Source organism: Lagenorhynchus albirostris, chromosome 10 (genome assembly GCF_949774975.1).
Source record: "Lagenorhynchus albirostris chromosome 10, mLagAlb1.1, whole genome shotgun sequence".
Lineage (NCBI taxonomy): Eukaryota > Metazoa > Chordata > Mammalia > Artiodactyla > Delphinidae > Lagenorhynchus > Lagenorhynchus albirostris.
The window spans coordinates 43,943,837-43,971,654 of record NC_083104.1 but is presented as its reverse complement, the minus strand read 5'-3'; the positions used below and the strand labels follow the sequence as shown (position 1 = coordinate 43,971,654).

The 27,818-nt window shown below is 43.1% G+C and overlaps 1 protein-coding gene across 2 annotated transcripts in view; it reads right to left on the bottom strand.

Annotated features, from left to right (window-relative positions):
• Positions 1-994: 994 nt before the first annotated feature.
• Positions 995-27,818, bottom strand: part of ENTPD3 (ectonucleoside triphosphate diphosphohydrolase 3) — a 34,564-nt gene continuing 7,740 nt past the window's right edge. Inside the window, exons 4-11 of one of the 2 annotated variants that reach the window (XM_060164070.1) lie at positions 23,205-23,322; positions 15,705-15,855; positions 13,191-13,350; positions 12,028-12,261; positions 6,676-6,948; positions 6,368-6,478; positions 5,248-5,385; positions 995-2,375 (exon numbers count right to left, since the gene is read on the bottom strand). In XM_060164070.1, the coding sequence (XP_060020053.1) occupies positions 2,139-2,375; positions 5,248-5,385; positions 6,368-6,478; positions 6,676-6,948; positions 12,028-12,261; positions 13,191-13,350; positions 15,705-15,855; positions 23,205-23,322 (1,422 nt within the window). In that variant the 3' untranslated portion in view covers positions 995-2,138. Of the gene's footprint in view, positions 2,376-5,247; positions 5,386-6,367; positions 6,479-6,675; positions 6,949-12,027; positions 12,262-13,190; positions 13,351-15,173; positions 15,371-15,704; positions 15,856-23,204; positions 23,323-27,818 lie in introns of those variants that run through there. The other variant, XM_060164071.1, reaches the window with a different exon arrangement.

Below are 27,818 nucleotides of genomic sequence, written 5' to 3'. Positions count from 1 at the left end.
CAGATACATTACTTAGCCTGCAGATCTCGAGATGGTCTGTCTGAAAAGAATTCAGAAAACTCAAAATACTTCATCAGTTCGTTCCAAATTCCCAAATTGGCTAGAAATGTTGACTACAACTCGTCTTCATGGAGCTTTGACCCTCTTTCCTGCACAGACATATCTTTTTATTTGCAAACTCTTGGTGACTTGGATGCTATTTTATCTGATATCTCTAGAGCTTACTGCCCACCCTTCAGTCATTTATGGAACCATCAATCAACAAATATGTTGAGTATATAATACAGTCATAGCACTTATCCAAATCTGAGATCACACTTGGCAAGGTGTCAGGCCCATAGTAGGTATTTCTTAAATATCTGTTGAATGAATGTGTGAGTGATGAATTGCCCTTATGTAGCCTACTGTGTATTTTAGAATAAGCTATATGCACACACAAAGATAAGCAACAATATAAGAATTTATGTAGTTAGTTTTTTAAAAGCAGTCCAAGAGATAGATCATTGTGTGTGTGTGTGTGTGTGTGTGTGTGTGTGTGCGCGCGTGCACATTTGTGTTTAAGGAATGCTTTGTGGAAGAAGTAGAGCTAGGATTGGGCCTTTAGAAATATGATTATTTGGATGGGTGGGAGGATGACCCACAGTCTAGGTAGGAAGAACTGTGTGAACAAAGGTGCACTTTGGGATGGGAGCAGCCATTTTGGGTGGGAATCAAGGTATGAGTGGCAGGTTGTAGCCTCACAGAAGCTTTGCAATGTCAAAAAAAGTAAAGAAATGTTTGACTCAGTTATTTCAAGGAAACAAAGATTTATTAAAGTGAAGCACTTTGAACTCTCTGGAATAAAGGTGATATTAATGCACGACTTTCTTAATGCACTAGGAACGTTTCCTTAAGAAATTTTTTTTAGTTTTTAAAACTTCCTTTCATAAATGCCACCTTGGGCCCTTAGGAGAAAGAGTACCATATGCAAGGTAACAAACACACACACTGCAAGTCACAATAAAATAAGAGTCATTTATTCTGTATTCAGCGAACAAACTATAATCTGAAAGAATGTTTATTTTTAATTTGTAGCCATTGGACTTGCTAGAGTTCTTTCCCATCCCACTTTGGAGTTAAATGTCCCCGTATCTTCCTTTTCTTTTCCCAAAGTCAAGAACTGTGGCTACTATGCAGAGGCCTACCATCTAGGAAAGTACTGATAATTGGTAAGCAAATCATAGAAGAGGATGTCTTGTGACAACATCAGGTGCACCTGTCGGAATGGTGGGTGAAATGCATATGGTGCTAACGATGGAAAGCCAACCATAAGCAAAAGCCTAGCAAAGGCAGAATGATCTGGAACATGATAGCCTTGCTAGGAATAAACGTTTACAGGGGGACACAGCAATGGGAAGGGGAGGCAAGGAGGATGGTACACACACAGGTGGCGATCTAACGAGCAGAGCCCTGAGTGGGAATCCCACTTCAGGAACGGCTTGTCGTTTTCTGGTAGACATTGTGCGTGTCTCTGTCCTTCAGGTTCTGCCTACATGACAGAAACTTGGCTGGGGCCACTGTCCTTGGGGTAAAGGAGGCTTTTCCCCCAGATACCATGTTCTCCCAGTCTGAGGGAGCTCAATGTTTTGGGGGTTGTTAAGGAAAGTCTTAGTTAAGGACCAATGAGAGGAAGCCATAAAATGAGATATCTGACGGGGCCAGATGCTTTACTAGACACCTGACAGCTTCCAAACTCTCTGGGAGAAATACGGCATTTTTGAAGGAGGGAAAATGCAAACTGAGCCCTGAGGTCAATTCTTCAACGTTAAACTGGCATATTCTTCAACATTAAACTGTCATATTCTCAACTTACTCTTCCTCTGGGGCACTTGGATGAAAGAGCCTGACCTTGATGGCCTGTCTCTCCTCTGTTCCCCAATAGGTCAGCTAGTGGGTGGTGGGGTCTTTAGAGGAGCAATGTACACAGAACAGTTGAGAGACTCCCCAAGAGGTGCTTTGGCATAAATCAGTATCTGAGAGGCACACAGGCATTGGACTTTAGCTGTGTTTCCTGAAGATGGACATTTTGCTTGCATTGTTTGGTGCCCCCCAGGCTGGTTATGGGCAGCCCTCAGGCTCCAGGAGCCACATTGTGAGGCTCACTCAGAGTCCACTGTGTTGTCCAAGGCATGCTGGGAGCGCCTCTGGTTCCTGGATGACACACACAGGTACACAAGATATGTCAGACACAGCAAGGCCACTGCTGTGAAGAAGGTGAGGGTGCCCATAAAGGCAGACGGCTTGATGGGCAGGCGAATCAGGGGGCTTTCGGCTGGGATCTGGTTGGTCAGGCTGAGCATGTAGCCAAGAGACCAGGCTATGCTGCTGTTCCCCACCTGTGGAGTAGAGGAGATGGCTCAGTTCTCAGGGCTGGGCTTGAGGCACGGATTACATCCCCAGGGCACACCGTGGTCACCCTCCTGAGACACCCCCAGGAAACTGTGGCCTAAGGAGGTCAAAGGACTTGCCTAATTTCAGACACTGCAGAGACTGGGCTAGAACCCAGGTCACTGTGACCACAAAGGCTCGAGGGCCCAATCTCCCACACTGCAGAGAAAACAGCCGGAAGAACTAATCCTCATGGCCTCGTCACAGCCAAGCGTGAAGAGGGCACAGTTAATAACAGTGAAAGTTTCTCTGTCATCGGGTACAGAAGTGTCTATAGCTAAAGAAAGAGGGTGATGCATGTTTTACTGAACCCAGGACCAGTTTCTAAGAAAAAATGGTCAGGGGACTTCCCTGGTGGTCCAGTGATTAAGGCTCCATACTGAATGCAGGCGGCCCTGGTTCAATCCCTGGTCAGGGGACTAGATCCTGCATGCCGCAACTAAGAGCCCGCGTGCCGCAACTAAAAAAAAGATCCCATGTGCCAAAACCAAAAAAAAGATCCCACATGTCGCAACTAAAGATCCCACACACTGCAACTAAGATCCCGCACACAGCAATGAAGGTCCCGCGTGCCGCAATTAAGACCTGGTGCGGCCAAATAAATATCCAAAAAAAAAACCATAAAAAAAAAGAAAAGAAGGTCAGTTTAAGTGGGAAGCAGACTTCGTCAGTTTCATCTGGTAGTTCCATCAATTTTTGTTTACATGTTTTTCAGCTATTTTATTAGATGTATAAATGTTTCAAATTTGCAATCTTCTATCCTCTCTATCTCAAATGATGCTCTTTATCTTAGACTATTTTGTCAGATATTAAAAAGCTACACCAATTTTCTTTTGTGTAGTATTTGCCTGATAGTTAAAAAATTTTTTTTTAACTTTCAAACTTTCCATGTCCTTTGAAAATGAACAAAACAGAAACAGACTCACAGACATAGAGAAGAGATTTGTGGTTGCCAAGGGAGAGGGAGGTGGGGGAGGGATGGATTGGGAGTTTGGGATTAGCAGATGAAAACTATTATATATAGGATGGATGAACAACAAGGTCCTACTGTATAGCACAGGGAACTATATTCAATATCCTGTGATAAACCATAATGGAAACAAATACGAAAGAGAATATATATATATGTATAACAATCATTTTGCTGTACAGCAGAAATTAACACAATATTGTAAATCAACTATACTTCAATAAAATTTTTAAAAAACCCAAAAAACGTTTCATGTCCTTAAAGACGGTTTCTCTTATAAACAACATACACTTCATTTAAAAAAATCCAATCTGACAGTGCCTTTTAACTGGTAGGTTTAGTCCATTTATGATTATTGTGGTTATTGATATATTTGGACTGCTTTCTAATACCTTAGTTTTAAATTTTCAATAAGTGCTATTTCCCTATGTTTATTTTTTTCATTTATTGCCTTAAAAATGATATAAATATGTTCCACTTTACATGATGAGTGTTTCAGGCCACTCTTATGTCCCTGTATCCTATGACCCTCAACCATACCCCCATCACATTGGATATTAGCTATACTAGAATTCTGGATTGTTATAAATGCATTCTTCTCTTTTACTTTTCTTTGGTGTTAGTTTTCTTTTTTCGTTTTTAATATAAATTTTAAGCCACAACATCATTTATTCTTACTTCCTATATTTTTATACATCTGGATTTATTTCTCTTCTTATTTGATCACTTCCTCCAAAAATATTTTGGATGTAAATCTTTGCATGGCAAATCTTCTGAAGTCTATTTATACCCTCACATTTGAATACTAATTTGACTGAGTATTAAATTCTTTATAAATAAAGGAAAGGAACTTGAAACCTAGAATTCTGTATCCCCCCAAATTGGTATTTAATGGAAAATCATTCCCCATTCTCATAATTTACTTTCCTAGTAATTAGATTAATTAGAAACAAAGCTTGGAGAGTACATGCCACCAACAGTCCTTAAACATCTCCAGACATCCTTAATTTTTATAGATGACTCAGTTTTATCTATGTAAAAGTAAACAGTCACAGGCCTAATGCTGGATATTGCTTGCTTTAATCTAATTATTGCCGAAGCTAACATCGAACAGACTGACTCCAGACATACTTCAGGCTTTACATCTGCTATTCCTGAAATGAGAAAACCCTCCCAGAATCTGGGGAACAGAGTGCTGGATGAAAATATCAGCAAGGCTGCGTCATGAAAGCAAGGTACAGAGGCCCCTCACCAAATAGTCACCTCGTAACAGCTGTCATTCCAGCACTGGACCATTCTGGACACTTGAGAGTGAATACAGTGACCTCAGACCCATTCTAAGATCAAATTCTTATTTAATGCTGCTTATTTAATCCCTATTCTCTGAAGCATAGATCTCACTCTGACATTTGTGTAAAATGGAGAGCAATTAGTTACTATTCTCTTAACAAAATTGTTATATTTGAAGCTTCTTGTCAGGATGAAAAGTCTCTGTTCCTTAACATATTTATGTATTCACTCAACAACATTTACTAAGCACCTTCCATGTTCTCAGCCCTGTGCTGAATGCTAGGAATATGAGGATGATAAAACAAGTGCTGCCGCCACGGAGCTCAGAGTCCACGGTTCTTGGCATCCAATCCTTAACTCATGTGGAAGGTTTCTGATGACCACTTCCTCTGAATTCTCCATCATCTCTTCTCATAAGCTCACCAGGGATCAAGTCTCATTGGCTCCATTTAGCAAGTTAAACCCCAAGTCCCACTTACCTTCTACATTTCGTTCACACACATACACACAAGCATCTGTTTTGAGAGAAAGAGGAGGAAACAGTTTGTGCTTTGACTTACCTCTTTTTTAAAATGTATTTGGGGCCAGGTGTTCTCGGTGAATTTGTATCCATTTACAAGCAAGTGGTAGATATAATGGGCTGAGAAGCAGTAGGAGCGAGCGTACTCCTCATCAAACCGGGGGAGCAGCAGTGGGAGCTGAAGGCAGGTTCAAAACAGGGAGGAGGCAGGTTTTAAAACACACATTTCAGGGACTTCCCTGGTGGCGCAGTGGTTAAGAATCTGCCTGCCAATGCAGGGGTCACGGGTTTGAGCCCTGGTCCGGGAAGATCCCACATGCCGTGGAGCAACTAAGCCCGTGTGCCACAACTATTGAGCCTGCGCTCTAGAGCCCGTGAGCCACAACTACTGAGTCCGTGCGCCACAGTTACTGAAGCCCACACGCCTAGAGCCCATGCTCCACAACAAGAGAAGCCACTGCAATGAGAAGCCTGCACACCACAACGAAGAGTAGCCCCCGCTCGCTGCAACTAGAGAAAGCCCGCACGCAGCAATGAAGACCCAACGCAGCCAAAAAAAAAAAACCATTTCAGAACAGCTTAGGTCAGCTGTCATATTTTAAAGAATCTTATCACCCAGAATTTAATAATTAAAATTACTATAAAATAAATACAATGATAAAAATATCCCTGTTTTATGTTCATTTGTTTTATTTATTTTTTATGTTATTCCACATATACGTGATAACGTACAGTATTTGTCTTCCTCCGTCTGACTTATTTCACTAAGCATAATACCCTCCAGGTCCACTCATGTTGTTGCAAATGGCAAAATTTCATTATTCTTTATGGCTGAGTGATATTCCATTGTACATATACACCATATCTCCTATATTCCCCCCCCCACCAGATCCCTATACAACATCACAGAAGAACAATCTAAGTTTATAGAGTGCTTATGACGTGCCAAACACTGTTATAACCATTGTGCCCATGGTTAGAACATTAATCCACAACGCAGCTATGAGGTGGGGTCCCTTACTATCCCCATCTTATGGATATGGTGAAAGGAGGACAGCATAAAAGTCAAATTCAGAATATACATACACATGCACACAAATGGAATCTACTCTGCTGTACTGTTTCGTACCAATATGGATCCTTTCTCTTTAAATACTGACCTTACCCCAATTCTGTGAGCAGAAATTCCAGGTGCTTGAGTTGAAGGTGTGCAGGGAAAAACTACCCGAAAGGTTGAAAGCACTGGCTGTGTAGTAGAATCCTGCAAAAGCCTGTAAGGAAGTCGTGCAGAAGGAAATAAGTTCTCAGAATGGGATATAATATGGAGGTTTCAGAATGGGATATAATATGGAGGTTTCAGGGTACTGAATAAGAAAGTGGGAAACAGCTCAGCAGAGGAAAAACAGAAAGGTGAGAAAGAAAAATTCAATGGGGAAAAAAAGGAATCTTTCCATAGTTTTGCCCGTACCAGAAATGACCTTTTAACTTTTGGCTGATATACACCATTGAAGGAACAGACTTCTCGGTCATGGCAAGCACTGAAGTTAAATAGGGAAGCCACCTTTTCCCTACATAGTGATGGGTCCCCGGTTCCTTCAAAAGTGATGATGTTGTTGGGATCATAACTTTCAGGTCTCAGGTCCTCTGTACACAGGCTGCCAAACACATGTGCCTCAGTGAAGGTGGTGTTGTAATTCCGAGGGTAACAGGGGTTGGCAAATGTGGTTTCAGTGGTATAATTCTGTAGGTACAAGAGTGAGGTGTTAGATATCACTGTTTTGTGGAGGCCCAAGTACAAATCCTCAGTGCAAATCCTTACTGTTGTCCCCCACCAATGCCGAGAGAGAAACGGAAAAAAGGCCATTCTGCGTCAATGTAGAAGGGAACTCCCAGGTTGTCTAGATAACTCAAGTCAGGGTGGGGGGATGATCACCCTGCACCAGGCACAACACTAGGCTCTTGCTTACACTGTCTGCTCCAGCCCTTACCACAGCCCTGTGAAGCAGGTTTTATGAACTCCATTTTGATGAGAAAACAAGATATGTTTAGATTCATTGACCATTTTGAAGAGAATGTTATCTATCCACCTAAAAAAATAATTCAAAAGGTACAAATAAATATATTATGAAAATTAAGGCTCCCTCCCATCCACTTTCCCCACCCTTATTCCCTCCCTGGAAGTAACCACTATTGCCAGTTTTGTGTATTCTACCAGAGATTCTGTGTATACTTCTTGTATGCATGTGCAAATATATTTTCTTTTCTCCTCTCTTTCTTTTTAAAATTTAAAAATTAAAAAAAAACTTTTGTTTTTAATAAAGTTATTTATTTATTTTTGGCTGTATTGGGTCTTCGTTGCTGCGTGCAGGCTTTCTCTAGTTGTGGCGAGTGGGGGCTACTCTTCATTGTGGTGCGTGGGCTTCTCATTGCGGTGACTTCACTCTTGTTGCTGAGCACGGGCTCTAGGCACGCAGGCTTCAGTAGTTGTGGCACGAGGGCTCAGTAGTTGTGGCTCGCGGGCTCTAGAGCTCAGGCTCAGTAGTTGTGCCTCATGGGCTTAGTTGCTTTGTGGCATATGGGATCTTCCCGGACCAGGGCTCGAACCCATGTCCCCTGTATTGGCAGGCGGATTCTTATCCACTGCACGACCAGGGAAGTCCCTAAAATTTTTAAATCATAAATGGCAGTACTGTATACACACTGTTCTGCCCCTTGCTTTTCTTACTTAAAAATATATCTTTGAGATTTTCCTTTCATTGTAAGTGTAAGAGTGGGTTTTTAGTAGCTGCATAGCACTCTACTGTACAAATAAACTATAATTTATTTAGGGAGTCCCCTCTAGAGGAAAACTTAGGTAGTTTCCAATCATTTGCCTTTACAAAACAATGCTGTAATAAATATCGCATTACACAGAAATCTTCGATCCATTTGTAATTAATTTGGTATTAAGATTGGGATTTGATTTTACTTTTTCCAGATGATTATCCAATTTTTATCTATGGTCAAAAATGTTCCCTTTATCAAATGCTGAATTCCAAAATGTGTTTGGTTCTATTTATGGACTCTCTTTTCCAAGAAATTGGATTCAAACTCTAATTTCAAAGCTACTAAGGCATATTTTACCCCCTACAGTAAAATCTTGACCCAGAAAACACTTAGCCCAACTCTTTCATTTTACTGCTGAGGAAACTGAGGTACATATCAAAATAATGTAATCATTTAACAAAAGGCAGTGGTAGGATTCTACACAGAATCCTACAGAAGTACAACAGTCATCCAGTATAACTGACATGAGTGTTCTGCAGAAAGATCTTCATATGACTCTGTGGAGGCAGCAAACAGGCCCCCTTCTGCCTTAATGGTGTGAAAAAATCTATGGTGTTCAAAAGGTCTTATGTCTAATTTGTAACGTATCATGCCATGGTCACCCTATGGCTGAAATATTCGTTAAAAGAAAAAAATCAAATCAACCAAATGATTATTTAGTTTCTCCTTCCAAATCTGCCTTATACTTTTAAAATAATTAAATCATTTCTGGCTTGGCTTGGAGAAGAAGCAAGATAATATAAATTATTTCTGGCAGAAGAAGCTCAGTAAAGATTATTTCACTTCTCTTTTTGGAGTGTGAATTATTTGTTATGGCATTCCTTAAATATAATTTGCCAGTGTGCTAAGTTGCTTAGGCCCTCAACATTCAATAAATCTTCCCTGAATTTAGTGTTTTCAGGGCACTGACATGAAAGGGTCATGTACTTTCTTTTATAATAAAATGACCAATATAGTTTTTCTTTTTAAATAATGGTATTTGGAGTATTATGCACCTATAAAAGTATTAATTTCAAAAGATGTTTAACAACACAGGAAACTGCTCACAATATATTGTTAGGTTAAAAAAAAGCTGGATATAAAATTATATGTAAACCATATGAAGCCAAATTTGTAAATACTATACATATTCCTGCATGAAAAAAAAAAAACTGGAAGAAAATGCAATACTGTGTTGATGGTGGCTAATTCCAGGTTTTGTTTGTTTATTATTTATATTTTTTATGTCTGTATTTTCTAATTTTTTTTTTCACTGAACATGTGTTACTTTAAAAACGGAAGAGGACTTCCCTGGTGGCGCAGTGGTTAAGAATCCACCTGCCAGGGCTTCCCTGGTGGCGCAGTAGTTGAGAGTCCGCCTGCTGATGCAGGGGACGCGGGTTCGTGCCCCGGTCTGGGACGATCCACATGCCGCGGAGCGGCTGGGCCTGTGAGCCATGGCTGCTGAGCCTGCATGTTCGGAGCCTGTGCTCCACAATGGGAGAGGCCACAGCAGTGAGGGGCCCGCGTACCGCAAAAAAAAAAAAGAATCCACCGGCCAATGCAGGGGACACAGTTTCAAGCCCTGGTCCCGGAAGATCCCACATGCCGCAGAGCAACTGAGCCCATGAGGCACAAGTACTGAGTCTGAGCTCTAGAGCCCACGAGCCACAACTACTGAGCCCTCGTGCCACAACTACTGAAGCCCGCGTGCCTAGAGCCCATGCTCCACAACAAAGAGAGGCCACTTTAGTGAGAAGCCCACGCACCATAACGAAGAGTTGCCCCCGCTCGCCACAGCTAGAGAAATCCAGCATGCAGCAATGAAGACTCAACGCAGCCAAAAATAAATAAATACTTAAGTATTACTTTAAGTGTTACTTTAAGTAATACTTACGTCTTACTTAAAGAGGAAGAGAAAGTGAATTCATGTCCCTAACGTCTAACATGCTCTCAGAGTGAGACTTGAGCCCTGGGGTGACTGGAGACTCCTTTTTAAGAAAATAATTTGCAAAGTATATATCTAGGTGTCACTCTCACCACACTCTGTAGCCCCTTATATTACAGACCGGGAAACGAGTCCTGGACTGGTGGCATTTACTCAGCAGTTCATGATGCAGTAATCTTTGGGAACCTTCTAAGTTGGGGCTTGGCAACACATCTTTCGGACATGAAAGTATTGGTCAGGCAAGTCGGGACATGCATTTGTGGGTGATCCTCATCACACCTGGATTCTTCCCCTCACCTGAGTCAGAAGGCTTACAGTGCAGAGCCACCCTCTCAGGCATCCAGATGTTATCAGGCAAGTTGTAGACACACCCTGTCCCTGTGACCTGACTATCTGTAGTGAGGGGCTGGGGTCTCCCACCTCTGCCCCCAGTCCTGGGCTCACACCTTGAGACCTGTATTCTCAAACCCAAATGAGACCTCATCCAGGTGGAGTATTCACTTCTCTACTGTAGACTGTTGGGTACACAGACATTCTTTAATAAACATTGTAGGCGTGTGTGCATAAAGACACACACACACACACTCTTCCTCAGTGTCAGTCAAATTTAAGAGGTTAGCTTCTCAAACCTCCACTCATTCTGGAAAAAAGGTGATTTCACCTGCTTCCCTTTTCCTGTCTAAAGTTCAGAGGAGCCCCTGCTCCACCCTCCACCCCCACCAGGGCCAGAGCTGGAGGAAGGGGCAATAAGTATTGCTAAAAATAAAAGGAGAGAGAGAAAAGAGGAGCCCCAGTTAACAAGGGTTGGTTAAGCTCCATGTGGGGTTTGGTTTGGCTGAGTGTAGGGTGGATATGAGGGTCTGGAGTGGGCACTGAGTCTTCTGAGCCATGGAAGTGTAGCTCAGGGCTGCCTGCAGGGTCCCCGCTCTGTCCTTCCCAGGAGTGCTCAGGCTCTCCCAACAATACATGTGGCATGCATGTGTAGTGGCGCTCCAGCCTTTCCTGTGAGGCTGAAAGAGAAGTTTTGGGAAGAGGGCCAGACCTGGAGGGTGAATTCTCACCACCTACCTTGCATGGCTACTCAGTAAATATGGGGATCTGAAGATGTGACTTCTGCTGGTGACACTTTTGTAAACCAGCCCAATTTTCTACAGGCTAATGGCTGGGGAATACTGCTTCCTTCTTCAATGACCAAAGTAGGTTGCAGTGGTGGGGCTTAAGCTACTGATGCTGTGTCCACTATGTTCATAGGCTGACCCAGCTCTTGTCTCCTTCCCCTGAGCCCCATCAGAAGCCAGGATCTGTGGCCTCCGGTTGGCCCCATGCCCCTCTAGGTGATCAAGCCTCCTTCCCTTCGTGTTCCCTTCATCTTCATCTTCCCTTCTCAGCCATGGCTGAGATTGATGTCCCCTTAGCAATGGAGTTTGGGATCTCAGGTCGCATCCATGGTGCTAGTGCCCTTGCTGACACATACAGTACTAATGTCAAGTTCATATTAGTGACAGCCTTCTAGTTGATGCCTGAAGTAGCCATCTGTGCCATGGAACATTTACCATATGAATTACTGACTGATGTGATGGAATTCGGCTGCTCTAAGACCCCAACATATAAAGGGCATGAAATCTGCCTAATATAGGCTCATGTAAAAGAAGCCTGAGCCTGGGGAGGGCTCTGCCCTCTCCCCTGTCAGCAAGCATTTCCCATATGATCACTTTTATTATTTTGTCTGCACTCAGGGGAGTCTCAACATTCTCAGGTTTATTTAGCTACTGGTTTAAAACAGCTTGTGTCCATAAAGGGATCCCAAGTCCTGAATCATTTATAAAACATCTGGAGCTCTGGAATTTCCCTGGACTTCTGACTCAGATACACTGGAAATGGTCAACACATCAGAGAGAGAGAGAGAGAGAGAGAGAGAGCGCTTGGACGCCCACAAGTAAACAGGAAAATGCTGCTGTTTCCATCCATCTTCTAATTGGAGTGGAAAGGACAGACCCCAGAAGGCAAGGCATCTTCCTCTCAGCTAAGACTCCTGAGGGAATACCCGTTGCCCCCTGGCTCAGGTACCTGAAGGAGAATTGCCAGAAACCTCTTCTCAGCCTCATTCCGGCCATAACACTGGAAGCTATGCGTGTAGAGTGTGTACTCATAGCCATACAGGGACACCTTCACGATGTCACTGGTGTTCAGCCCCACGTTCTCTTCTACCGCGAAGGATATTTGGGTGGAGGCACCGCCTAAATCCAGGGCACCTGTGGTCTCCTTTCCGTTCGGATGCACCCATATATGCCACAGGCTCTTCTACACAGTAGGAAAAGGAAACAAGAAAAAAGACCAAAGGTACCATCTCTGATTGGCTAGGGTTCTTCACCCAAGACCCATCTCTTATTGCTAAGAAATATGACATAGGAAGCATTCAGGGCCAGATGTCTCCTTTATTTCAGGGGTGGTGAACTCAAATGCTTGCAAGGACTGTACAGGCAACATAAATGAGTGAGTAGACAATAGGGAATGAGGTGTATACAGTAGGGAATGGTGGGGCCTGGGGCAAACTGGGGAATGCATGAGCTATACTCTGTTCCAGTTGGTTGTTGCCATGCAGGAATGTGAATCTGCTGTGACCATCTCCTCCAACTTTTGGGGAGTGAGGGGGGCAGGAGAAGCTAGAAATGTGGATTTTTATGTGAATTTTCCAAAATATTAGCTAATTTAATTTAATTTAATTAAAAATGTATTCAAGGGGGAAGAAAATAGGTCTTAGGCTGAACATAGTATGGTGTCCTCTGCACCAAAGGAGCAGGGAGTATGGAGACTGGAATGTGAGGAGACCTGAGGACACAGAATGAGTTGGGAAGAAAGCTGCCTGAGGGCTCTGTAAATTCCAGATGGCTGTGGGGTTTCTTGGAAGGGTCATTTTCCAGGTGTCTTTCAAAAGACTCATAGCCCACTGATAGTTTTAGATCCTTCCCTGCCTCTAATTTCTTATTAGCTAATAAAATGATGATATTCCCCCTCCCCCATGCATTTGGTCCTGTTTAGGATCCACGGCTTTGTCCTAGCTATACATGTCTTTTCTTAGCTGTTGTATCATAGATGTTTCCCTAATTCATTACATGATAGAAACAATGCAGGACAGGTGGCCCTGTTGGCATGTACCTCAGCTTAAGTTACCAAGCACAGGGGACAGGATAAACAGCAAGATTAAAAACCATGCATTTGTTTTCACACACCTCCAGGAAATTTCCCATTAAATAGTTGGCTGTAATCCATCCATAAATCCCTTCCTCTTGCCCAGAAATGATTTGAGCATCCCTAAAATCAAAGGGCTGAGACTCGAAGTAGTTTTGGATGCTCGCAAGGACTTCATTAGCTGCTGTTCCGTTTTGCAACCTATGCAAGGCACAGAACACAAAAGGCTGAGTGCCCAGACAACGATCTTAAAATAACCCCTCCACCCACTTCAGGCAGGGACAGTTTTCCAGATGTATATAAGACATGGCAACCCCCTGTACAAGTTGAAGCCTCCCAGGCAAGGCAGGATGCACCTGTTACCTGTCAAACTGCCAAGCAGGAAAACAGCTACCAGTAAAAATACCACGTGTTCTCTCCTCCCCTACCTGTTCCTATCCCTCTCTCTAGCAACCAGCTAATGAAAAGAGCCTCCTACTCAGTCACCATTGCTCTGTCTCAGATCAGCAAAGGAAAGGAGATCGGTGAAGGCATAGGAGTGGCATAAGTAATCTCTTGGGGCACCATATAAAGAAGCCCTCATCAGGCCAGAAGGAAGGGGAGCTTAGGAGGGAAGGGGAAAGGAAGAGGGATGAGTTTTCAGCTGTCCCAGCTTTGCTCTTTGGGAGGGCTTCATCATTAGGGGATATGATGGCCATCATGGCTGTCATTGAATTGAAATTCATTAGTGTGCTGACCCATGGAGGAGTGGTAACATAGTGTTCATATCACCCGTGATGTAGAGTAATAATATCGTTCATCTGCTGCCATTTTATGAAAGAAATCTCACTTGGGAGACTCTTTTCCCTTTCATCAGTGGATTAAGAAAGCCAGGGGCACTGGCTCACTCTTGGCTGAAGAAGAAGAAAGAGAAATGCAACAAGCAGAAGTCCATTCCAGTTCAGTAGCAAATTATCACTGCTTGGAAAATAATTAAGAATTTTCCTAGTTTTATTAATTCCCATCCCAGAGATTCTCAAATTATTGTTTTTTTAATATTTGACTTTTCTAGCAATTAAAATATCAACTAGTTCCTCAGAAGAAATGGATCACCATCAGAAAGTTTCACAAGGAGGCATTAATATTTAATTTATTCAAATGCGACATTCACTTTTTCCCCAACTGGCAAACTTTTGTATTCCATGGTTTTTGTCATGGGCTATAAATTACAGAGCCTTTGAATGATTTCTCACGGAGAGGACTGGGAGAAAAAAGCAACCAAGAAAGTTGGGTTCTTTGTTTCCATAAGAAAGAAAAGGCAGAAGAAGGGAATTTCTATGACATTTCTATTTCAGGTAAACTCAATTATTTTGAAAACACACTGCAGATTCCAAGAGTAAGCAAAGAAATCTGACTTCTTTCCGCATTCTCCTTGGTCAACCAGGACACAGGAATAGAAAAAAGGAGAGGAAAACTACAAGGAAAGGGCTCAGTCCAATTGAGAGTGCTTCATGATTTTTTTTGATGATCATCTTAAAGTGACTCTGTTGTTCCTTTGTATTTTCTTCATGCCCACATGAAGAAAATACATGTAATTTTACATTCCTGGGATCACAGACAAAGTGGCTTTGAAGCAGAATGAGTGTCATCTTTTGGGGAGAAAGCCTTATTTCAGAGTTTAGGGCAGCATCTACCCTTTAATTTAGGTAGATTTAAGTTTGATGGGTTTTTTAAAAAAACTATTTTTCTTTTAATTCAAGGTCAAGGAAGTATTATCATGGAGAAAAAAAAATGAAGAGAAAGGACATTCAAAAACAATGCAACTGGGCTAAAAGTCATGGCTACAAATTTAGAAGGAACTGCTTAATTGAATGAAATGAGATGTTTGTTTTTATGTAATGCCAAAGGCTTTGGGGTGAGGAGCAGAAATCCCATTATTTGAAAGCAGATCTCAGTGACATTTTGTACATGGGTAGAAGCTACACAGCTTAGTAGTATAGTGGGTTGCATTTAGTGGAGCCGGTTGTCCACAGGTGTTAAAATACCAGGAGTCAGGGCTTCCCTGGTGGCTCAGTGGTTGGGAGTCCACCTGCCGATGCAAGGGACGCGGGTTCCTGCCCGGTCCGGGAGGATCCCACGTGCCGTGGAGCGGCTGGGCCCGTGAGCCATAGCCGCTGGGCCTGCGCATCCGGAGCCTGTGCTCCGCAACGGGAGAGGCTACAGCAGTGAGAGGGCCGCGTACCTCAAAAAAAAATACCAGGAGTCAAAAACAGTTTCTACTTTTCTAGAAAACTAGAGGTACATCCCATGATTAGATTTCATGTCACTTTCCTTTATTTTCCAAGCTCTCAGTAAAATCACCATGGGGAAGGGAATCAAATATAGAACTGTTTCTTTCTGAGTATTAAGATAAAGACTAAAAGTTTCCCAACTTTTAAAGCCTAAATTTATGGCAGAATATGGGCTTCTTTCTTTTGGATTTATTCCCAGAAATAGAGTTACATTCTTGGAAAGAATTCAACACATTCCTGGTTATTTTGGTCCAAAGGGCTCCTCTGTGCCATTCCAGCCCTTACCTCAGCAAGCGCATCCCAGCTGTGGCCCCCAGGTAAATGCAGGTGGATCCATGGAGGTGGGCTGGAATGTGCCCCTTGACTTCTTGCATGCAGTCCTCAAAGGCTTTGGGGGCATCTTGAGGGTTTTCCCCATAGCTGGAGATCCCAGAGCCTGAAGAGCAAGCAGTCAGCACTTCTTAGCCTTCCCAGGAACCAACAAGAGCAGTACAACTTTTAAATATAAGATAAATCAGCTCTGGAAATTAATGGGTTTTTGTAGGGGGCTGAAAATTGTGTATGTGCTAAGTTCCATGTGGTCACACAGATGAGTCAATTCCCAAAATATGGAGGGAAAGAATTATAAAGGTGAAAAAAGTAATGAGCCAAGACCTGCTTTAAAAAAAAAGTTCTCATCATGGAAATTTCAAATATAAATAAAAGTAGGGAGAAGAGTATAACAAACCCATGCACCCATCTTCCAGTTTCAACAATGATCAATCTTGCTCCATCTGCACTCTCACATTCTCTCATCATGAAGCAAACTGCAGACATGGTATCATTCCATTCTATAAATATTTCAGTATGTATCATTAAAAGATAAGAATTCTTTTAAAGAAACATAACCATAGTCTCATTATTCTACCTAAAAATCTTAAAAATAATCCCTTAATATAATTAAATATCTAATTAAGTTTCACGTTTCCTTCATATTCATATTTTTTCTCTCCCTCTCTCTCCCTCCACCTCTCTCTTTCTATCTAGTTTGTTTGAACTAGGGCCCAAATAAATTCCATCCATTATAATTGGTTGGCATGTCTCAAGTCTCTTTTAATATATAGATTCTGCCCCCCCTTTCTAATTTTTCTTTGTAATTAAACATTTTTTTCCTTGCAATTTCATTTGTCTTATAGTTTCCCACAGTCTAGAATTTGCTGATTGCAGCCCCATGGTTCACTTAACATGTTATTTGGTCCCAGTTTTTCTCTATAAATTGATAACTGAATGCAGAGGTTTAATCAGATTCAGGTTTGAACTTTTTCAGAAAGAGTAGTTTATAGGGATGTGCATTTCCAATAAGACGCACAAGCATCTGGTTGTTTCTCTCTTTGTGCTGTTAACAGGCATCAGTGATCATTGCTTAGGTCCATTCATTACTCCATTAGGGTTTATGAAACGCTGATATTTTATTTCCATCATTCTTGCTTCACTTTTTACCTAAAATGCTTTTATAAGAGGAAAACTTCCTCATCGTTAACTATTTGATTACCCTATACAGTTTGTATAGGGAAGGCAGTGGATAAGTGCTTGATTCTTTCCCTTTATTTACCAGCTTAAAAAATATAGATTGCATCTCTAGTATCTACCTAATTTAACCAATAAGGGATTTTGTTCGTTTGTTTGTTTAAGGGCATATGAATCTAAAGATATATTTGATATGTTTCAATTCATTGCAGTTACTATTCTTATTGGTGGCCTATCTTGTCCAGTGGCGCTCTCTTCAATTTGGCAGCTGAATCCTTTTGACATGATCCCAGAAACCTTTAAGAACTTTTCTGCTTTCTGATATGATGAGATGTATCAGTGACCTATAAATTTTCTGCCCCAGGTCTGGAGTCTGCTGTTTTTCCAAGGAATCCTGGTTTCTTTTATTGAGTAATGGTATTTAGCATTCAAAATTTGGAAGCTAGGTTGCTTACTGAAAGGCTTTCCAGAAGACAGACTTAGAGCAAACTTTATTTCAAGAGAAAACACATCATGAATTCTTAGTGGTATTTCTAATTCAAAACTTCAAGTTCTTCCTTGAATTCATTGATCTTGTATCTTTATCTTCCTTTTACTAGCCTGTTTCCCAGCCCCTCCAACTTAATAACTCATTAGCTTTATTTCACAATCCACACACAACAGTCTCAGTATGACAATGACAATACCAGCACTACCACCAATTATAGGATTATTGAAAACAATTTAAGATTTTTTGAAGTTCTTTTTGTCCTTACGGTATATCCTATTAGGCATGTACAAGTGTCCGTAAATGAAGCTTTCTTGAAATACATACATGCTAATTTGTCTGCATATTGTCTATGGCTGCTTTCATGCTAAAGTGGGAGAGTTAAATGGTTACAACAGAGATCATATAGCCAACAAATGAAAAATATTTATCCTCTAGCTCTTTACAGGAAAAGTTTGCTGTCCATTGACTTAGATGATTTATAGGCATCTCCAGCTTGATATATTTGAAACCAAATTCCTTAATCCCTGCCATGGCTCCAACCTACTCTACCCTCAGTGTTGCCCACTCTAAGGAGATGGTACCTTCATCCATGCAGTTACTCAGGTCAGAACTAATGTTCAGGCACCATCAACCAGAATGCTGCATATTGAATCTATCATAAAATCTTTTTGGCTCTACTTTCAAAATACTTCTCAAATCTGAGCACTTCTCACTCCCTTCCCCAGAACTATTCTCAATCAGTGTTTCTCAACCTCAGCACTACTGAAGTTTTGGGCTGGATTATTCTTTGTTTTGTGGGCTGTCCTGTGAGTTATGTAATGGTTAGCAGCATCCTTGTTCTCTACTACTAGATGCCAGCAGCACGGCCAGCCCCAGTTATGAAAACCAAAAAATGTCCCAGACATTGATAAATGTTCCCTGGGGGGCAACATCGCCCCATGTTGAGAAGCACCAGTCTAGGCCAGAACACCAAAACGTCACCTCCCACTTGCACTGCTCTAATAGCCCTGGTTTTCCTGCTTCTAATCTTAAGTCTCTTGACTACGTATTCTACATTGGCAGAGTGACCCGTTAAAATTATGTCGTATCGTGTTAGTTCCCTGATCAGAATCTCCTAATGGCTTCCCAATATACTTTGAAGAAAATTCATTTGAGTAAATGTCAAACCCCTTACTGCATCTCAGGGTCCTCTGGGAGCTGGCCTCGGTGACAGCTTTGGCCTCATTTCTCACTTTTGTTTCTCTTACTCGTTCTGCTCCAGCCACATCGGCCCCTTTGCTCTTCCTAGAAAATGCTGAGCAGCTGTCACCCTTGGCATTTTCTTTTGCCACGCCCTCTGCTCAGCACATTCTTCCCTCAAACAGGTGCACGGCTCACTCTCTCATCTCAATTTGGCCTCTGCTTAGCTATCACCTTCTTTGCTCTCCCATGAAATAGAATGATCACTCTCTATCCACCTAGCTGGCTTAGTTTCTCCTCACAGCACTTCTCCCTGATATCATATACCCATTTATTTATTCTGTCTCCTTCATTAGACTGTAAGTTCTGTAACAGCAGAGACTTTGTATATTTTGGTTATTTTAGAATTCCCAGTGCCAAGAACACTTACTGGCAGACAGCAGGCACCCAATAAATATTTATTAAGTACAGGAATCAAGCAATCAATCAATCAATGAGATTTTCACATCAGCTCACAATACTATAGTAAGGGGATTGTGTAGTCCAATCTAGAGCAAACAAAATATATTCTGCCAGAGCTAGTCTCTGGATAGGAACTGGTTAGGAGCCTTGCTAGAATGTGGAAATATGGGGTATTTGAGCATGTCCCTCGGGGGCCTATTTGCATAAGGTTCCTTAAGCCTCCCAGAGGGAAAAGGAGATTGGATTCATAGGTTCATGGGATACTGGGATTCACAACCCCAAGAAAAGAGCTATAACTGCTATTCCAATCTGGGAAGAGAGGGTTGGACAGCTGGCACAAGACTTACTTGAGGTCGGACAAAAGCAAAAGACATGGGCAAGGGATGCTTTCCAACACTGTAGTGGCCTGGTCCCTAGAGCAACTCTTTAAGGTATTTCAGTGGAGGAGATGGTTAAGTTTAGGCTCTAGTGGAGTTTAAAGAATTTTTAACTGCTGGTTTAAAGGGAAAACATGAATGGCGCCTGTGAGAGAAGGCAGCAGGTACCCTGAGCAGTGCCTCCTGCAGAAGAGATGAGGGGCAGGCAAGGAACAAGTGACCCTGAGGGAATGGCTTTAAAACAAGCAGCCAGAGCAATTAGGCACCAGCATGGGGACCAGCAGCTAAAGCAGCACCCAGTGAACTCACGGAAAACAGCACCTGAGGACTGGATACTCACCAGGGACCCCCTGAGAAAGAAATTTCTGAGGCCCTGGGCATTCGGGAAACACTGTAGGGCAAAAAAGCATTCACCAACCCCTCAAACTGGCCAAGGCAGGGGAGACCTGGGGAAATTTGCAACTTAGAAACTAGAAACCCAAATTATACTTGGTGAAGCTGCCTGTCTTTCAGGGGATGACACTTGCCAAACTTTAACTCTGTAATTTGAGCTGTAATTTGTGGTCTTCTGGTCATTGTGAGTATATATGGATCCCTGAGGCTACCGTGATCAAAGGGAAGATCCATTTATGGCTGTGGTGTGGGCTCCATGACCCTGCCCCTCCCCTAAATCACATCCAGTGTGGGCCAAGGGCCCCTACCCCTGAGAGACTGCCTGGGTCTCTCCCCATGAAAGTGCCACCTCTTTCTACAGCCCGAGGCCATCAGGACTGACTTGGCTGAATTGCCCTCCCGGGTATAGAGGCAGCTCTTACAACTATGTTAGAATAACCTTTTAGCAAGAATATCCACTAGGAACTCTAAAGTGTGGTGCCCCATAATTAATAATAACTAACACTTATTGAATGCCTACTGTATGCCAGGGATTTGCTACCTGCTTTATATATATATTATGTCATTTAATCTTCAAATAATACCTGTGGGGTGGGTATTACTATTATTATGCTTTTTAGTTTAGAGATAAGTGAGTCAAGACTCAGAGAGGTTAGATAATTTTCTAGAGTTCCCACAGTAGGGATAGGGTGACGTCTTAATCACTGTCGTACACTATCCTCTCCACTTGGAGTGACTGGTCTCTCTTTCCTAAAGAAAGCATCCTCTTTCATGCTTGGGGGTGAAGAAATGGCTCAGAAGTTAGGTGAACAGAGATGGGATCTCTGGCTGAAGTTTGAGCGACGGTGCTGCCGCTTATGAATTGTGGGTAGCAATGCAAGCAGTACTCAGAAAACATGGAAGTCCCCTGTTCTGAGGAGCCCAGAGAGGTGCCGTGCAGATGCCTCTTCAAAGAAAGGCTTAGTGTCTCAGCGGTTAGCTCCTTTGGGGTTTGCCTCAGCTGCAGAGAGCTGCCTTGCTCAACATCTTCTTCCCAGGATGGCAACATCCAATGACTGACAGTGATGGGGGGACCACAGCCCAGCCATTTCAGGCCATTCATACCCAATGCAGGACATCTCTAATTGGCTGGAGCTCTGTCAGGCCTGGGCTGCAATCTGACTTCTCTTTCTGTCCAATCCTCCTTCTTCCGCCTTCCTTCCATGGGTGCGGATCGCTAATCACTCCCTTGCATCCCAGACTCTGTCTGGACATCTTAACTGTGACACCTATGTCCCAGGGAAGGCGAGCTCCTGGTGCCCTCCATGGAAGGGCAGATGATCAGAATGCACCCTGGTTATACAGAGAAGACTCTTGGTCTCCCTATGGGAAAGGCTAATTCTGCTTCCCAACTTTTTCCATGCCATCACTTGCAAGAAAGTATTCTATTTGGGCAGCTCATTGAGGGAAATGAAGGAGGTTGCTTGGGTTGGGAGGACTGGTTCAGAGTCTATAACTTGTCCTATAGGCTGAGGGTATCCCTGGAACCCATTCAGGACATACTGGTTGGGAAGATCCAGGCCAAGTCAAAGATCATAATGCTCTAAAGAGGGTGGTGCATACATACACACTCACTAACTGGGCTTGACTATGTGGACTAAAGGCTTAATTGTAAAAGGCAAAATTATAAAACTTTTTTTTTTTTTTTTGGCTGCTCCATGCGGCATGTAGGATCTTAGTTCCCTGACCAGGGATTGAACCCGTGCTCCCTGCAGTGGAAGCGTGGAGTCTTAGCCACTGGACCACCAGGGAAGTCCAAAACTTTTGATAGAAGAATATCTTTATGACCTCAGGATAGGGAAGGATTTCTTAAATAAAACGTACAAAGTGCAAACCAAAAGGGAGAAGATTGATAATTGTACCTACATAAAAATTAAGAACTTCTCAGAAGATATCATGAAGAAATTAAAAAGACAAACCATAGACTGTGAGAGGATATTAGCAACAATATGATAATAATACTAGCAAAGCATTCATATTCAGAATATAGATAAAGAATTCCTAGGACTCAAAAGGAAAAATTCAAGCAATTTGGTAGAAAAATGAGCAAAAGACATGAACAGGCATTTCACAGAAATAGAAAGAGTCATAAATATATAAAAAGATACTTATTAGTTACCAGGGAAACACAAATATTCATCAACAGCTAAAAATGAACCAGATATTGCTACTCATTGCAGCATAGATGAATCTTAAAAACCCAGTGGTAGTGAACAAAGCAAATTACAGAATAAATGTTTGCTTCTAATTAAATAAATATGTGCTTGATTCCATTTTCAAAACCAGGAAAAACTAAATGCATAAGGACAAAACTAAAGAAGAACAAGTAAACCATCAATCTAACATTCCGAATATGTTGTGGAGGAGGCAGGGAGTGCGTGGAGGGTCATTAAAGATGTTGATGCTGTTCTGTGTCAGGGGTCGGGAGCTCACTGGCCATATGCAGTTCACCACCTTCTATTATACAGCCTGTGAGCTAAGATATTCTTACATTATTTTTAAATGGTGGGGAAAATCTTTTTTTAATATATTTTGTGGCATTTGAGAATTATTTGAAATTCAAACTTTCAGGGTCCATAAAGAAAGCTTTACTGGAACAGAGCCACAAACGCCTACTGGTTTACAGATTGTCCATCTCTGTCTATCTCTTCCTACCCACCTCCCCATCATATACAGCCAACTGGAATATAATTTTCCTATTGGAATACAGTTTTCCTTGAGTTTCTCATGTTTATGCATTATGAGCAGAGGCACTGACTGCCTTTGTTCTGGACTATTTTTTCAAGGATATTTGCATAATGAACAGGCTCAGAAGATATAGTGTTTCCCTCCAGAGCAAAAGGCAGGTACCCATTATAAATGTTTCAGATTCCCTAATCTCAGGGTTCCTCTTCTGTAACATAACCCACTGTGCGAGCAGGTACCATCTGGCCCTTTTTACATCATCTTGTGCAAATTGGGGCTCAGAACCAGCACAAGAAAATGCTGATACTCGGGCTACAGCTGTTTCTGTGAGTAATAAACTCTCCTTTGTTTCTGACCCAGGAGTCTTGGGTCTTCCACCAGCATCCATGAAAGTGCGGCAGGGTAGAATCTCACACCATTCACAGTTCTTGACACCCCCCCCCCCACCATTTTACAGATGAGAAATCTGAAACCCAGAGAAGGGAAGGGACTGGCCTGAGGTCACTGTACTGATGAGTAGCAGCACCATCTCAAGGTCTCATATTTCCCTGACACCCAGCCCAGTGCTCAGTCCTTGCCTCTGGGCAGCATCTCAGGACTCCTGCAGGCCTCTGAAGGACATTAGGACATTCCCTTTCTTCCCTTGGGCCTTACCTTTCACGCTACATTTGAAGGTTTGACTGACTACTCCAGTATTATTCTCCTTCTCTGCTGGCCATTGATACACGTAGACTGTGGTTCTGGAAGACCCGGCATCGAGCACGATTCCATACTGAATAAAAGGCAGGGAGGGAGAGTCAGAGACAGGCATCTGAGGACCCCTTTTCCCAGGGGGCCACCGAAAACCCTGAGTCCTCCCAAGAGCTTAACCCACACTGCTTCATTTAGGTGGGAGCTGACCAAAAATAAAAAAACTATTTTCTCTAAACCAACTTTGTCTCCATGGACTCTGGATGGAGGGGTTGGGGGGAGATGGGTCCGGTGTTCTAGGCCGCAGTTCTCAGCCTTGGCCTCACATTGGAATCACCTGGGGAGCTTTTGAAACTCCCAATGCCAAGGCTGCAGCTGAGACCCATTAAATCAGAATCTCTGTCAGTGGACCCAGGCACCAACAGTTTTTAAAGCTCCTTTGGTGATTCCAGTATGCAGCCAAGGTTGAAGATGAGTACCCCAAAGATCTTGCATGCAAAGACAGTCTCCTGATTCCTCCTCATCCAGACTCTGCGGGGGTCGGGGTGGGGGGCGCACGGTCAGAAGCCACCTTGGTCTCAGGAGTACAATGAATAGTCAGTCACCTGCTGCCCTCTATTCTCCAAACTTCCAGGCCTATCAGCCTGGGATAAACAACCAAAAGGAAACCATAGGTAGGAAGTTCTCACAGGGGAGTGACACACTGATATCTGCATTGGCCTTCAGAATGAAAGTATTCCTGCTTAAGGAGGAAAAAACTAAACTACAAACGAATGTTGACATATTATCCCATTTAGGTGACGTGTGTGAACAAATGGACAGGAGGGTATTGCCAGCCATCTCTCGCAGCTTGAGGCAGGTACCAGGGAGCTTCAGTTGAAGGTGTGACCCAGCCCAGGCCCTGGACCAGGCCTGCCTAGGAAGGAGCATTCATTAGCAGCCTAGGGGCATTGGAATGAATTACGCTGACCTAGGTCACTATCTGGTTGGGCTTGGAATCAGCCCAGGGCATCAGAGGCTTCTGGGTGGCATCTTTTCCCCAATTCCCCCACCAGTGAGTTAGCCTAGCCTGTCCCAGAGGGGAAGATGACGTTGGGTTCTGGAGGCAGGTCACATCAGATGGATTCCTACTTTTCTGATATTGCATAAGAGACCTAACCTCTCTGGGTTCCCTCGTCTTCAGGCAACTTCCTTTCAGAAGTAAATAGGAGACCATTTGCCTGATGCTTAGTGGCTGCTCAATAAATACAGGCTATATAGAAAAATCAGTGAAGCAAAATAAATAAAATTGCAAAGCAAGAAAAAGAGGAAAAAAGTGAATAACACCCCTCAAATCCAACTACTGTTTTAACACCTTGTTATATATCTTTTCCAACGGTCTTCTGTGCATACAACTACATATACACATATGTGTTTAGACATATGTTTTTAAATCAACACAGGATTACAGTACACATAATCTTCTCCAATGCTCTTTTCTTATTTAAAAAGTATATCATGGGGGACTTCCCTGGTGGTCCAGTGGTTAAGGCTCCGCGTTTCCACTGCAGGGGGCACGGGTTCGATCCCTGGTCGGGGAACTAAGATCCCGCATGCCGTGCAGCGCGGCCAATAAATAAATAAAAGTATATCATGAACATCTTTCCCTACCAGTAAAAGTACTGACATGATTTTTAAGCCATTCATCCCATTCACTATGAGATGTACAGTAGTTGATTTAACCAGTCCCCGATTCTAAACTTTCTATCACGAATGCTTGCTTCATTTGAAATAGGAGCAAATAAAAAAATGTTACTCCAGCTTCTCCATTCTATTAAGATAGAACATCCTGTGTACATTGGTATTTGAACTTGAATAGCCTCTTCACCTCAGCTCTTCAATCTGATGTGTGTTGCCTGGGATCCTGACATGACACCCCCCATGGCAAACAGAGGAGGCATTGTTCACAATCTATTCCAGGCAGAGGCTCCCCGTGAGATTAAAGCACAGGTTGAAACTGAAGGAAACCAGGCACTCCAGAGGTCTGAGCCTCTGTATCAGTCTGCTTTCTTTCCTTCCCTCTGCTGCTGACCTGCTCACCAGCCCCTCCATGCCTGGCACTGATAAGAGGAGAGAGAGCATAAGAGGGCAGCTACTCCAGAGGGTGCCTGTCTGTCCCCAAATCTTCTTTATCCCAACCCTTCATGAAGAATGCTCGAGGCTGCTGGGCTAAGATCTGAAAGAATGAAGAATGTCCATCCTCATTTGTAAGTCCGGGAAAATGGGATTCAGTTTTCACCAGAATGGGCAGCAGCCAGAGACTTTGCTCTGAGATTTGCAGGAGAAATGGCGGCCCCTTGGGCGCCTGCTGATGTGGTGACAGGGACAGCCTTGAGGCCCAGTGCTACTTTGCACTAAGACGATCCACCCCCACCCCACCATCGTTCACTGGCATTTTCAAAAGTGAAAAGATTGGTCTTTAATCAGTTTTCAGAGCTCATTTGCCTAGATTGGTGCAACTCACTGCGGTTCCATGGAGGGAGGGGGAAGGGGAGAATGAATTTCATTCAGTTCAGCTAGGTGGGTGATGTTTGGATGAAAAGCGTTAAGTCACCTTCTGTTTAATGCAGTGTCAGAAAAACAAACAAACAAACATGGTCTGAATGTGGAACTGAAGATACAGTCGGTAGGTGAACCAAAAGGAAACATATGAACCCCATTGTCCAAAACTCAAGAACTTTGTGAGCTTCTAACAAAAGCAAAAGCAAAGGTCATAAGATCATCTTTCTTAGATGTGTTTATTATTATTTTTATTATCATTATCATCATCATCATTATTACTCTTACTATAATAATGAGAATAATGGTAGTAATAAACATTTGGCGAACACTTATAATATGCCAGGCACTGCACAAAGGGCTTTAGTTTTGCATTTATAAGGCAGGTGTTATCATCATCCCCACTTGACAGATAGGGAAACTGAGGCTCACAGGGGTTAAATAATTAGCCAAGGTCACAGACTTGGGATCAAGCCGGGGTCTAACTGACTCTTAAACCTGTACTCATTGCCCCTGTGCTTTCACTGAGTTCCAAGGAAAACAAGTCTTAACAGGGTGACTGATTAATAAGAAGGTGCCTGATATGGTACGGCAGACTTTCTTTGTTCAGACAAAAGACCCTCAGAAGCAAACTCTTGGTTAAGTGGTGTGCAGATCTGGCTGGAGAGGAGAATCACCAATTTGAATAAGGAGCCAGGGTCTTCTGGAAAGGAAAAAACAAATTACGCAACTCTTGTACTCCAAGAGGTAAACCAAGGTGGGCCACAGGGCACCAGATATCCAGGCTGATGACTGAGAATGGATGAGGGTTAGAAGGAAATGGTTTTAACACAGCCTGGCCCAGTTGTTGTGCTTTGGAGAGTCATGTGACCCAAGGTGAGGCTCTGACTGGCAGAAAAGCAGTGTCCCTGAAACCTGGGACCCTGCAGGCCCCTCTTCGACAGTGGCACCATGTGGCTGCGAGCGGCAGTGGCAGTGGGGTATTGATCAGATGGGTCTGAGAAGCTCCAGGGCTTCTAAACAACTGTGATGCAGTTAGGAGGGCGAAACCTCAAGAGGAAGATATTGGACTGAGTGATAATAAAGCAGCGGGGTTGAGGTGGGGGGTAATGAGTGAAACATAAAGGCAACGTCATCATGTTTACTCTTCAAGCTGATAGAGCAGGTCAGACCAGTGACAGTGAAAAAGGGACTGGGGATATTTCCACCGTTGGCTAAGTTTTAATAGTTCCGCTTTTACACTCAGATGAACCAAGGTTAGGTAGGCCAACGTTGGAGTTAATAGCCAGATATCATGACTTTTCACGTGGGTCTTGAGGAACATTCCAGGGCCCCTCAGATAGGCCACTGTGGAGCTGGCTCCTCAAAACCAACTGTCAGCAGCACACAAAAAGGCAAAACAAGGCTCAAGGTATGTAAACATAAACAATGAAAAAGCCTTTATATTCACTGGTCTCCACCTCCACACTGCCCTTCCTGCCCCTAGCACACACTGCAAAACAAAAGGAAGGGTCTCTGGACAGCCTGAGAAAAGCTGCATGTGGAATGCCCCCTTCCAAGCTGTCATTCTGCTCCTGCTTCAACCGGCCCAGGACATCTGTCTTTTCTTATAACTAACCCACTCAGTGAAGCAGAATGGGCCTTCTGAGCCAATATTCCTGTGTTATACAACTTCCTGTCCCCTACAACTGGGGCCTGACAGCGAGATTCTGAAGAGATTAAAAACCCGCTCTCTGAACCGTCTGCTAATTCGTGAGGGTATGTCTGCTGGCCCTTCCAAACCCTTGCCTAAGGCCAATGTTCTCTGCTCTCTTTTCTTCCTTCTGTGCCAAGTCTGCTATTTCCAATCTGTGTAACTGTGGGAAGCTATTTGCCCTTTCTGTTCCTGTTTTCTCATCTTCAAAATGGGAATAATAATTATCTACAGGGAACGGTCACTGAGGGTTCCCTGCCCGCAAGCCCTCAGACCTTACCACTGTGATGTCCAACCATGCACTTTCTACCTGCCTGAAGGCTGTCTCCATTGGCTGAACCTACCCG